Source organism: Cricetulus griseus, chromosome 4 (assembly GCF_003668045.3).
Source record: "Cricetulus griseus strain 17A/GY chromosome 4, alternate assembly CriGri-PICRH-1.0, whole genome shotgun sequence".
In the NCBI taxonomy this organism is placed as follows: Eukaryota; Metazoa; Chordata; class Mammalia; order Rodentia; family Cricetidae; genus Cricetulus; species Cricetulus griseus.
Window position 1 is genome coordinate 128,321,555 of NC_048597.1, and position 13,590 is coordinate 128,335,144.

The following is a 13,590-nucleotide window of genomic DNA, read 5'->3' on the forward strand; positions in this document are numbered from 1 at the left end:
ATGTAGCTCTGGATGCCTTGGAATTCATTATGTAGACCAGGCTGGCCTTGAACTCAGAGATCTGCTTGCCTCTACCTCCTGAGTGCTGGGATTAAATCGTGCACCAGCACTGTGTGTGTGTATGTGTGTGTGTGTGTGTTTGTGTGTGTTTTTTGTGTGTGTTTGAGGGCACGTTATGATTTGGTATATGAATTCATGTGTTCATGTGTGCATGTAAAGGTCAGTGGTTGATGTTGGATATCTTCCTATTTTTTGAGATTCTCTCATTGAGGCTGAAGCCGATTTACTAAAGTTCCCTTGACTAGTGCAGCCATAGAGCTCTGTGTGTCTTTTGAATAATTAAAAACTAGCTATCTTTCTTTGCCCCTTTCTGTCTATCTCCATTCCTTGGTGCTGTGACTTAACCTCAGGTGTACCATGGGTGTCATCCATGGCAGGCCAAACTACACCATTGGGATGCCCCCTACCTCTTTAAAATTGAGCCAGTAGCCTCACTATGTTTTGTTGCTAAGGTTGGTCTCTTAAAGTAGAGGGTTAAGTGATCACATCAGGCTTGAAATCTTTTTTCTATTTCTTCTGTACTTTAAACACTTTTTTTTATCTTAAACTTACTAATTTTTAACATTGTTTTCTGTTGATTAGGTGGATTTTATTTTGTTAGGTGGTGATCTTTTCCATGAAAACAAGCCCTCAAGGAAAACTCTTCATAGTTGCTTGGAGTTGCTTAGGAAGTACTGTATGGGTGATCGCCCTGTGCAGTTTGAGATCATCAGTGACCAGTCAGTCAACTTTGGTTTTAGTAGGTAAGTACACTTATGTTTGAGGAAAGGTTTCCTTGGGTATGATTTCTGTATAATATATTTATGTCTGTTTTGTGTCTCATTGCTGTTACAAAATACCCTGACAAAACAACTTTAAGAGAAAAAGATTTATTCGACTTACAATTCCAGGTTCCAGTCCATCATTTTGGAAAAACCAGGGTAGGAACTTGAAGCAGCTAGTTGCATCCACAGTCAAGAGCAGAGAGGCTGAGTACATGTATGCTTACTGCTCTGCTAGCTTTCTCTTGTCTCATACAGTCCCAAAACTTAGGGAATGGTGCTGCCTACAGTGGGCTGTCGCTTCCTTTATCAGTTATTGGAGACGAGACCATTTCCCACAGACATTGCATACAGGCCAGTGGACAATCCTTCACTGAGATGCTTCCCAGGTGATTCTAGATTGTGTTATGGTGATGAAACCAATGCATTATCTGTTAGCCCCTTTGCCTTCATTCCCCAATAGTAAATGCAGTTCTTTGAGTTTTCTGTATATCATTGCATTAATTTGTATTTCTCAACTAATGTTGGGCCTACATTTATTCTTAGATCTTTCATCCTCTTTGGTATCTTCTGGGGTTTGTTTGTTTTTGTTTTTCTATTTTAAAACTTGGTATTTTAAAAATCTTTTTTCTTTTTCTTTTTTTTTTATTTCCCCCAGGCAGGGTTTTTCTGTGTATGCCTGGCTGTCCTGGAACTCTCCTTGTAAACCAGGCTGGCCTTGAAGTCAGAGATCCACCTGCCTCTGCCTCCCAAGTACTGGGATCAAAGGCGTGCGCCACCACTTCCCTTTGTTATTTTTACAAACCTTTTTTAAACATGATTTGTGCAAGTTACTTTTATATGCTAGCTAGCTACTAAGCCATTTTTTAGGCATAGTAAAAGGGTTCTCCAATCATTTTCTTTTGGCTGTGCTTATGGTTTGTTGTTATTGCTGCCAGATACAGTTTTGATGTAGACCTTACATAGTAAAAGTATCTTTTTTTTTTTTTTTTTTTTAACCTGCCATGTTGGGGATGGAACCCAGGGCCTTGTGTATATTAAGCAAATACTCTACCACTGAACTATATCCCCAGCCCAAGCCATTGTTTTCTTTTTCAATATTTTAAGGACACCATATTATATTTTAGTGAAATGTGTTCTTAGTCATACATGGTATCAGGTTCTCTTTCTTTCCTCATCTTTGATGGCCCTGGAACTGACTGGTGAGTGCTTGTAGATTGCCTCTCATTTGCTTTTTTTCTTATTTTTCCTAGACAGGGATTGTGGGCTTGCAGGGGAGACTATCACTGAAGCAAAGGGCTCTTCTGATAGCCTCGTGTTAGGACCTTGTGTCGTGACCTCTGCAAGACTTCACTGGTGTCATTGACCTCGGTCATTAGGCTAAGATGTCTTCAGGTTTCAACAGTGCAAAGCTGTTTTTCTTTGCATTGCTCTTGGTTAGAAGTGAGCCCCTAAGTTCAGCCCACACTCATGGGAGAGGACTACAGTCCACCTCTGGAGAGAGGAATGTTAGGGTGTTCACAGGTATCTGTTAAACTTCCTCTGCCACTGAGCTCCTTCCCTAGCCCCTTGTTTTCCCATAGCATCTTACTACATATCCCCGCTGGCCTCAAACTCATGATCTTCTTGCTTCAATGTCTCTGTTAGCTGTGATTACAGGTGTGCACTGCCATGCGTGCCTCCCTTCTCTCTGAAGTAAGCTTTTCTTTAGGCTTATGAGAGTGATGAGCTCTCATTTACTTTATTGCTGTTGAGTCTGTGTTGGGGGAAATACCTATTATTCAATGAAAGTTCTATAAGAAATTATTAAGTATTAAAGGAAAGTCTTCCACAAAGGCTTTAAATCTTAGAGTCCTGTTAACTTCCCACTAATCAGCTATCCACTCTTTTATACAATTCATACAAATTGTTGGTGGTTTGAATTAATTTTAGAGGTCATGTATGAAACCCAGGAGCTAGAAAAAAAGATCGGTACATTTGTCTTCTTGAAAAGAAATATATTTATGCCAGAAGAATCCCAGAGCAAATTAAAAATCATAGTACACTAAGGAAGAGTGCTTGCAGCTCAGCATAAATTAAGGCTGAATTTCCAATGACTATTTCCTCCTGTTGATTAAAGAAGTCCATTAGTTTATAAAGTGTAGGCAGAGTGCACATAGTGCACAGAAATGGGATAGTGCTAATACCTATCAACAGGAGCTGTCTCATTATAAGGCTCCAGATGAATAGACTCAAATGTTTTCTCCTGGACACTGGTGTAGGCAGACAGTTCTCAGTTACCTAGGTGCCCGTGTCCCGTCTCCATGCCAACTGGTGAGTCTCGGAGTGTGGCATGGGCAATGGTGTTTCTTAAAAAATCCTTAGGTAATTAGAGCTTGTGGCAGAGTTCAGAACCACTGGTGTAGATTGAAAGGGTTGATAATAACCATGCGGCTGAGGTTGGGTGGAACGATTTCTAGTACACATTCACTATGGCATCACTTGGAAAACAAGGCCAGGGAGAATCTAAATGGTGGGGGCCTGCTTAAGCTCTGGAGTATGTGCCACTGGCAAAAAGCTGAGGGGGAGCTCTTTGTGTACAGGATCTCTGGAAAGAGTTCATGGTCAAGCAGGGGAAGAAAGCCATATTGTGCTAACATATGTAAGAAGGAAGAAATGTACTTTTTTATACATATGTAGGTACATTTTTGGAAAAAAAGAATAGAAATTGTTCACCCTATTGTCACAGAGAATAGGAGCCTGATGGCTGAGGAAGGAATGGGCAGGGACTAAATTGCAAATAGGGATGCAATGGAGCTGGTGATGGGCTGTGAATCCTGGGGTTTTGGATTCACCAGCACTGTTACATGAGAACAGATTGTTTTCTCCCTTCCTCTGAGCTATAAGGATAAGCTTTACACAAACAGTTAAACATTTTAGAGGCCTACCAACTTCCCAGTTATCAGCCGTCTGTTCTTAGACACTCGTATACTTTATAAACATTTAATTTAATAGTTTATTTCCAGCACTGAGCTGGGATTGTCTGCAAATAAGCATTTGTAGTTGCCTAGTGTGTTACTGCTTGGAAGGAAAGTTTTGGGGAAATAGTTTTTATCCCTTACAGAAACTTTCGCTCTTTCTTTTCTTTTAAGGTTTCCATGGGTGAACTATCAGGATGGCAATCTCAACATTTCCATTCCAGTGTTTAGTATCCATGGCAACCATGACGATCCCACAGGGGTAATTACCAATCTGTTGGAATCTTAAGAATGACATTGAATGAGTGCAAAGTTTTGCCCCTTTTTTTCTAATAATTTGCAGTCAAATTGAGCCATGAAGTCAGTTTATTATTGTTTATGATGTTTTTCTATTTCTTTATTAGTTTGTTTTTAATATGGAGTAAGAATTGTTGTATAGAGAGTCATGCTCTTTTTCTCCTTGCAATGCTGAGGGTGGAACCCAGTATCTAACACATACCAGGCGACAACTCTACCATCCTCAGCCCTCTTGTTACTCTTTGAGAGTTGCCCAGTCTGGCTTGGAGCTTGTGATTCTGCGCAGCCTGTAACTAGCTGGGACTACAGCCCCTGATACAAGGCCTGCTGGAGCCTTGCTTTTGTTTCTGTGGGGTTTGGCTCACAGTGAGTAGTCGGGAGTAGGAGTGACTGTCTACTTAGGGCTCCTCAGCATACTTGAGCTCCTGGATTCTTACCATAAAAATGACTTTTCTTTAGTGTTTTAATCTAGATTCAATTATTTTATTTCCTGTTTGATATGGAAATAAGCCTGGCAGTCCAAATACAAAGTACCTTTGTGTCTTCTGTCACTATGTCATTAGTGAGGTCTATGGTCATATATGCCCTACTCCTCCCCCGTGCCCCCAAATCCATTTTATAAAAGTTCTGCTTCGTATCCCAAGGCACTTATTTCACAGCTAAACTTGTGTTTGGGGGCCTGGGCATCATGAGAGTGATGAGATTCTAGCTTTGCATCAGCAGATACTTTCAGCTGCTATGGATGATAGGTAGTTGGGAGAAGGTAACAACTGCTTAACATTGGAGTTTTGTTTTGAAAAGACACTGCCACAGTCTGTTTTTGTAATTACTGGTTGAATGTCCTTAATTCAAAAATCATTAAGCTAAAAGTGCTACAAAAATGTCCATGTTGAGACTCAGAAGTTTTGGGGTATAGATCATTTTAGGTTTTGGGTTTTCACCTTGGGATTCTCACCTGGTAAGATCTGCACAGACATTCTAAAGTCAAGAAAACCCCAAATCTGAAAACATTTTGATCCCACTTAACCTGTGTCCTGCAGAGTATGCTTTTGCTGTAGGAGTATGATGCTAACTCAAACTGTAGGGTGGTATGAGTCTCCCCTAGGCCATTCGTTTCTATGGACATACTCATGCTCTTTGAAACTTTTCGCACAGGCAGATGCCCTCTGTGCCCTGGATATTTTAAGCTGTGCTGGGTTTGTGAATCACTTTGGACGGTCAATGTCTGTGGAGAAGATTGACATTAGTCCAGTTCTGCTGCAGAAAGGAAGCACAAAACTTGCTCTGTACGGCCTAGGTAGGTGGTTGGCTTAGGTCAGATGTCATCTATTGTCCACTTCAGTCGATAATTGTGTGAATGGTTAGCAAATACAGTTATAGAGAAAGTTTGGACCAAGTGGCTTCTGAAAGAGGAAAAGTCAGACATATTTGATTATTCCTTATTGATAACTAAAAGATGGTGGATATTGATAACTAAAAGCTAAAAGTGTTTTAGTATTTCTCAGGACCGATAACTATTCATACTCAATGGCAGTTTTGGTAGAAAAACCAACAAACACTTTGCCTAGTTTCTATTTATTGTTTTGGACCTTTTCTTTAGTCACATTTAGAAAGCTAAGGGATAGAAATGCACACTACTTAGCAGAACTGCGTTTCGTTGTTGTAGAAGTCTATGGAAGGTCAGAACATCCTGTCTAGCACCTTTTTTGTTTGTGAGACTGAAATCTGGCTACTGTGAGTTGTGATGCACTAATCATAGAGATGGAGGGAGACCCATTATTAACAGATTATATATATTAAAATTCATTTTGCTATTTTACTTGTTCGATGTGACTGGTAGAAAATTATTTATATATTTGGTACATTAGTACCTCACATTACCATTTATTCTGCAACTGACATTTTATTATTAAAGCAGATTCAGAAATCTGCTTTACCTTGGGTGTGCTATTTTGTGCATGTAATCCCAGCACTGGGAGAAGTGAAAAGGGGAAAATCCCCCCTCCCTCCCTCCCTTTTTAAATTTGTTTGGTTTTTGGTTTCTTCAGAGCAGGGTCTCTAGCTGTCTGCAACTCACTCTGTAGACCAAGCTGGCCTTGAACTCAAAGATTCATCTGCTTGTCTCCTTAATGCTGGGATCAAAGGTGTGTGCCATTACTCTTGGCTTCTGTTTTCCATTTCTTCAGTGTTCTGTAGGAAAGCTTTTTTTTGCTAGGCTTTATTATAAGTGTTTTGAGGCTAGAAATAATGTGTAAAGTCCATTTATTGTGCTTTATGTCTGAATCTGAGATAGAACACAAAGCCAGTTTTAGTGTCTGTGATATTGGGCATTGTGTCTCCAGAAAAATGGCTTGCTTTTATGTTTGAACTGTGTCTTGGCTATTATCTGGGGCATACCTCTTCCGTGATCCATTTTCTTCCCGAGTTGTCTATCCTGTTTTGCTCTCCTTAACTGGTCTACTCCACACTAAACCTAAAGCATATGCTTTGTGATCAGCAAGTTCTTGGCACCCCTCCCCCAAATCTGGAGCCTACTGTTCCTGTGCTGCTGACAGTACTTACACCTGTGGGTGCTGGAGCAGAAGTGGCGGCTCCTATTCCCCTCGCACTGGCAATCTGGTGTCTCCACATACTCAGTTCCTAGGAAGCTGCTGGGATTGCCCTTTCCCTCAGACTGTGTCTTCAGGGTTTAGCAACACTTGTAGTGCTTTAGCATGCAGGTTTCCTGACAGCCCTCCAGGCCTGTGTGTGGGTTTGACTGTCCTGTGTCCGCCTCACAGTTCTTTCCATACAACCACATCTCTCTATGTGTCCAGTCACTGGCTTTTCTTCTGTAGTCAAAATGTGAAGTAGTAGCCTTGTTTAAACTGTCTCCAGCTCCACAGTTGCTTTCTGTGTTTGTGTCTTGACCTTTCCTCCTAACAGAATGATGAGAATTTATTACCATTTTGTTACTGTTTTCTTGATGTCTTCTACTAAACCAAGGCAAGCCTCTGAGTATAGGAAGAATTACTTAAAATCATTAAGTTATTAAAAAGCACAAACTCAGGTGCTGGAGAGATGGCTCAGTGGTTAAGAGCACCGACTGCTCTTCCAAAGGACCTGGGTTCAATTCCAGCACCCACATGGCAGCTCACAACTGTCTGTAATTCCAAGATCTGACACCCTCACACAGACATACATGCAGGCGATGCACATGAGGTAAAAAATAAAATAAAAGAATTTTAAAAAAAAGTAAAAAAAAAAGCACAAACTCAGTATATACAATAGTATCAGACCTTAAAATACATTTTAGAAACATTTCATCATTTTCATGTTAATTTCTGTGCATGTTATATGGTATATCATAGCTGAAAAGTGCATTTACTTAACATTCATAGCGAAAGGGTGAGAAATGTTACTAGTCATTCTGGTGGGGATGTAAGCATAGAATTTGTTTCTCTTTACATATTGCCCTGGCTCCCAAAGTGGAACCTGCTCTTTGAATGCACCTCAGTGCTGCTGTACATGAACCTGGGGCATTTGTTAGTAGATACTATTTATACATGTGATTCCAGAACTCAGATATCTGAACAGGAAAATGTAATCCTTTGAGAAATGCATAATTTAGAAGTGAAAACTATTCACCTTATAAATCTACAGTGGGAAAATAGTTTTAAAATAGTGTGTGTCTCTACACAGGGTCCATTCCTGATGAAAGGCTCTATCGGATGTTTGTCAATAAAAAAGTAACAATGCTGAGACCAAAGGAAGATGAGAACTCATGGTTTAACTTATTTGTGATTCATCAGAACAGGTAAAAGTACTCTAAGTGAAGCCCTGAGGTTCCTGTGACCTTTGGTAAAGGCCTGACTCCTTCACCATCACCTGGATGGGGTCAGCAGGGGTCACACTGCTTTATGCGACTTCAGGCTGAAGCCAGTTCATGAGAATCAATGAAGACTACCTGGAATGGGTGAGACAGAAGAGTAACCGTAACAGACACTCTGATTCAGCGAAGGGTGGAACATTGCCATCCCTGCCCCATCACAAGAGACTAGTCAGCAAGCTGCCAGAATCATTTCCTTCCAGAAAAGACTGTACTCTATGAAGGCAACATGGCATTGTGCTATGTTTGACTGTGTCCAGCTTTTCCTACACCCCACATACTTGATTCACACAAAGACATAAAAAACACTCAGGCCCTTGCTTTCTTAACGTGGTTTTCCATCATCCCCGAGCTAAGCTGCACTTCTCCTTGCTGTTGTCACTGTGGCACCTTCAGTGCTTGTCCTTCCTCCCTGCAGAGCACTCTGTCCTCTCAGATGGATCCCTCCTCACAGAGGCCTGCTAATTCTAAAAAGCAGCTGTAGTAAGTTTTGTCTCTTTTGGGGGGGCCTGCTACCCAGCTCCCAAATAAATCACACATGGTGACTTGTTCTTAGTTATGAATGTCCTGCCTTAGCTCGGCTTGTTGATAGCCAGCTTTTCTTAACATAAATTAAGCCATCTATCTACCTTTTCCCTCTGGGCTTTTATCTTTCTTCTGTATGTTTTTCTTTCCTTCTTTCCCTGTAGCTGGCTGGCTAGCTGGCTAGCTGGCTGGCTGGCTGGCTGGCTGGCTGGCTGGCTGGCTATCCCCTGAAGTCCTCCCCTTGTTCTCTTGTTGCTTGTTCTCTCCGCTCCTTGTTTCTCCTTCTGTTTATACTTCTGCCTGCCAGCCCTGCCCATCCTTGTTCCTGCCTCACTATTGGCCATTTAGCTCTTTATTAGGACCACCAGGCACAGTAACACAGCTTCATAGAGTTAAACAAATGCAGCATAAAGAAAAGCCACACCTGAAAATAATATTCTACCACACGAGGTCATTGCATTTTAGTGTCCTGAAATGAGGTCATTGCATTTCAGTGTCCTGAAAACTTGGAAGTTAAAATGACCATTTTATTCCTTCTTTCTATAGTCAATAAAAAAACAGATGATGTTAAAGTCACCGGACACATTTATAGTTTGTTATTTTATCACGAAGTTTAGATTTAACTCCCCCTCCCCTTTTTTCTGTCTTTTTGAGGTGTGTAATCAGGTCCACTTGTGGATTTGCGGTGGACAGAGCTTTTGTTTTCCTGACTTGACCAAAGTAGAGTACTCTCTCTGTAAACTTTGCCATCTCCTTTCAGTGCAGGCCTGGCCTCTTCCTGCTTCCTGTCAGGCCTCTGGTTTGATTATATCCTGTAAGTTTGTAAACTGGAATCTGATACAGTACCCTTCCCTCAGGCAGTTTCTGACAAAGATAGAGAAAAAAGATCTGTGTAGGCTTAAGATGGAATTTGCCCTTACATCTGTAGACTTATGTTCTGCTCTTAAATCTTGGTGTAGGAGTAAACATGGAAGTACCAACTTCATCCCAGAACAGTTTTTGGATGACTTCATTGACCTCGTTATCTGGGGCCATGAACACGAGTGTAAAATTGGCCCAACCAAAAATGAGCAGCAGCTCTTCTATGTGTCTCAGCCTGGAAGCTCAGTGGTGACTTCTCTTTCCCCTGGAGAAGCTGTTAAGAAGTGAGTACTTATATATTCTAAGTTCTTAAGAAATCCTTGCTGTAGTCTGGTTATCTCACATCCATGGGATATCCAGAGAACAGCTTATTTAGTTTTTAGATTTCATTTATTACTCGTGTGTATGGGGGGGGGGAGTGAGGGGGAGGTCAGAATACAACTTTGTGGAATCAGTTCTCTCTTCCACTTTGTTTTGGTTCTGGAATCAAACTCAGGTCTTTAGGCTTTCAGGCAAGTACTTAATGGGCTGAGCCATCTCTCCTCCCCTGAAGGTCACTTTGTATATGAAGGTTTGTTATTGTAGTTGCACTGTTTTCTTGGTTTTGAGGGATTATTTGTTTGTTTGTTTTTACTTTAATTGTCTCATTTATCTCTAGGTAAGTTTTTTTAAAAAAAGAAAAATCAAACAAATGCTTGCTGCTTTAAGAGGAGTACAGATATCCATAGTTCACTTTGAAAGACATCCAAAAACTAAAGTGGAAGATAATAGGGAAGGGTAGGTAGGTAGCTGGGTAGATAATTTAATAAAATGCTTCACAGTAGAATCTAAGAATTGTATAAAATGGGCTCCTACTAAAGCTCTAACTTTGCTGTGCATGCATTTTCCCCCCACAATAAAATAGGAGTTTTTCCAGCAAGTTCTGTGGTCTTAGCTTGTCTGGACATGGTCAGTTATTAAGGGATGGCAGGAGCTGAACTATTTAATTGCCAACATCTCTTCTAGCTCCCAGATTCTCTCTTTCCCTTTTCCTCTGTGACAGGGAATATAAGGGTGATCACCATAGAGACCAATCATGTAAACACCATGATCTCCTCTACTAATGGAGATGTGGGTATAGCCATTTGGGGTAAAACATCCAAGTTCAGCCTTAGCTCAGGAAGGGCCCTCCTCTCATCAGTGCTTCTGGATTTCTGCTTCTGTCTAGCCTACAGTTCTGCAGCCTCATAGGGTCACCCTAGAATTTCCACTCAGATGAGATTAGATTCAGATTTGATCTGCTTAAATGGCAGTTGGCAGGATCCTTTAGAGGTGTCATGGCACTAAAGATCTGGCCTGACTTGTTTCCTGTCTTGGCAGGGCAGTAAGACATGGCTATGCTGACATGGTTAAGCCTTTTTACTGAGAGCGTTTGGTGGTTGGTGGTGGTGATTTTGCTGCCTTTAAGAAAATTCAAGACTAACATTTAAAAAATAAGTTTCAAATTATCTACTATATAGACATTGACAAATTTTACAGTCTATACAGAACATCTCTGAAAAGTCACTTTGTGCTGTTGTAGTATATCTAATATTTTGTGTCCACATTGGGAGGTGGCTTTTAAGCTGTTGTCTCAAGGGAGTAGTACAGGTTGGCCTTCAATTCATGATCCCCCTACCTTTGTCCCAAGTGCTTGGGTTAAAAAATGTTAGCGTTCTAATTCAAGTTGTTACCATTTTGTGAACTGGGCTTCTATAGAAGGCCTTGCCAGTGGATCTGCTCAGGTTTGGGTGGTTATAGTAACGTTGGTATAAAGAGCACGTATAAAGTGTGTACTTGTAGCTTTTTCTGTGTCTCTGTCATGATCAGGATAGCATTTTATTATACTGTTGTCAGGTTTGTTCCTTTATGAAACTGTATTTGCTGAGACAGATGATGGAGGAGTATATTTTATTCTTAGGAAAAAGAATGTTTGCCATTTTCTACTCTAAAAAATTAAAATTAACTTGACAGAAACATCTATTTTTAAGAGTATTGTTTTATAAGAAAATATTTTATGAGAACTAAGAGAAAAATGGAGCCTTTTATTTGTTTAAGAAGGGGTCACAGATGGCCTGTAACTTGTTATCCTGCTGCTTCAGTCTCCGGGGTACCGGGATCACAGGCATGTGCCCCCAAGCCTGGTTGGTAGTTTTGTCCATCTTCCTGCGGATGTCTACTTTATGACTGAGCTCTTGGTTCCTCCGTGTAGACACGTGGGCTTGCTGCGCGTTAAAGGGAGGAAGATGAACCTGCAGAAGCTGCCTCTCCGCACAGTGCGGCAGTTCTTCATGGAGGATGTGGTTCTCGCTAACCACCCAAACCTGTTCAACCCTGACAATCCTAAGGTGACCCAGGCCATCCAGAGCTTCTGCTTGGAGAAGGTAACTTTCTGAGAATAGCAGTGAGGTCCATGTTTGATAAATCACTGAGCTCCAGTTATAGGGCTGAGCAGAGCAGAGTAGAGCAGAGGGAAGCCACCTGTGCTTATTCACCTCAGGAACTGAAGTCAAAGTATTTTTGTTTTTTAAGTAGAATTACTTGCTGATTAAATTTGTTCTTTGACAATTTCATACATGTATATAATGTCCCCCTTCTCTCCCTTCCACCCTTAACCGCTGTCCCTCAAGAAGGCTTTTCCACATCTGTGTCTTTTTGTTTTGTGACTCATTGAGTTTAAACAGGGCCATCTGTTTTGCCCTGGTGCATGGTGGGCTCGTCATTAGTGAATACATAATTGAAGATGACTGCCCCTTCTCCAGAATCTGTCAGTATCCAGTAGTTGATCTATGACTAACTATTGGTTTTGTGCAAGCCCGATGCAGCTGCAGTGAGTTTATGATGGCAGTGGTTATGTCATGCCCACAAAGTGATGTGCACTCTTATCTTGTGGTTCTGACATTCTGCACCGTCTTTTTCAATGTCCCCTAAGCCCTAGAGGAGGAAGTATAAATGGAGTTTTAGGGCTGAAAGTTCAGTTGCAAAGACTTTTTTTTTCATAGAGAATGCTAGATATAGAGATGTTAACTCTCCCAGAACTTCTTTTAAAGAGCATACACATCAATTTCATCTGTGTTTCATAATTGGCTCATCTTCCTTGTTAAGGCAAACATTGACTTAGGAGATGGGACGACACTAGGGTTCTACAACTCTCTTATCTCCATGACACATTCCTTCCACCCTGAAAACTACTCCACATAAAATTCAGCCTCCCTTTCTGGTTTAGATGGCTGCCATCCCTCAGCCTCTGTAGAGGTTCTGGGTGCCCTGCTGTTGTTGGGCTGTGCATTTTACCATATATGGACTGGTGTCTTGATAGCCTTAACTGCTGACAGTCTCAGTCCATACTCTCTGCCAGCTTGGCTTTACACTTTATTCTCGTGTAAGTAGGAAATGGGGATAATAGTGATGGTCAGTGATGCATACTGACTGCTTTTATGTGCTGTGTTCAGGGTATCATTTAATCCATCCACAATGCTGTATGTGGGTAGATTCTGCCTCCCATTTTCTTTTTCTTTTCCCTTTCTGTTCCCTCCTCCTTCCTCCTCTTCCTTGCTATTTCTAGGAGTTGAATCCAGATGCTAGACAATTTCTCTACATTGAGTGTGTTAGCCTCCTAATCCATGTTCTCTACCACAAACTGGATCTCAGATCGGTCAGCTGGCCAGTGTCACAGCTAAAGGAGCAATGTGTGGTTTGTGTAACTGAAAAGTGTTAGTGTGTGCAGGTTCCACACTGACTGGCTTCCCAGACTGGCTGACTAGGGTAGTGGGCTTCTAGTTGAGGTTCCCTCCTCTCAGATTACTCTAGCTGTATCAAGTTGATGTAAAACTAACCATCACAATCCCTTTGCCTACAGTAAAACACTGTGAAATGTTCTCTTAGGGTTGAAACCACCTCTGGTTGAGCTTCACTGCAACCCCTGCTCCTAAATTCCTACTTCTTGCTCCTCTTCTTCTTCTCCTCCTCCTCCCTCTCCTCCTCTTCCCTCTCCTCCTCCTCCCTGTCCTCCTCCTCCTTTTCTTTCTCCTCCTCCTCCTTCTTTTCCTCCTTCTTTCTCTCTCTCCCTCTCCTCTTCCTCTCTCTCTCTCCTTCCCCCCTCTCCTTCCCCCGCTCCTCTTTTTTGAGACAGGTTCTTGATATGAGGCGTGAGCTTGTTGTGAACTTTCTTCCTGTCCCTCTCAAGTGCCAGGATCCCCAGCATGCCTTACCTTTAAGAGAATCGTAAGAACCCTGATAGTGG

The 13,590-nt window shown here is 41.5% G+C and overlaps 1 protein-coding gene across 4 annotated transcripts in view; it reads left to right on the top strand.

Moving 5' to 3' along the window:
• The window catches only part of Mre11 (MRE11 homolog, double strand break repair nuclease), a 46,122-nt gene that overhangs the window by 5,927 nt on the left and 26,605 nt on the right, over window positions 1-13,590 (top strand). For all 4 annotated transcript variants that reach the window (XM_027410828.2, XM_027410827.2, XM_027410829.2 and 1 more), the window contains exons 4-9: window positions 643-803; window positions 3,953-4,040; window positions 5,231-5,372; window positions 7,757-7,871; window positions 9,428-9,613; window positions 11,560-11,731. In XM_027410828.2, the coding sequence (XP_027266629.1) occupies window positions 643-803; window positions 3,953-4,040; window positions 5,231-5,372; window positions 7,757-7,871; window positions 9,428-9,613; window positions 11,560-11,731 (864 nt within the window). The remainder of the gene's footprint in view (window positions 1-642; window positions 804-3,952; window positions 4,041-5,230; window positions 5,373-7,756; window positions 7,872-9,427; window positions 9,614-11,559; window positions 11,732-13,590) is intronic.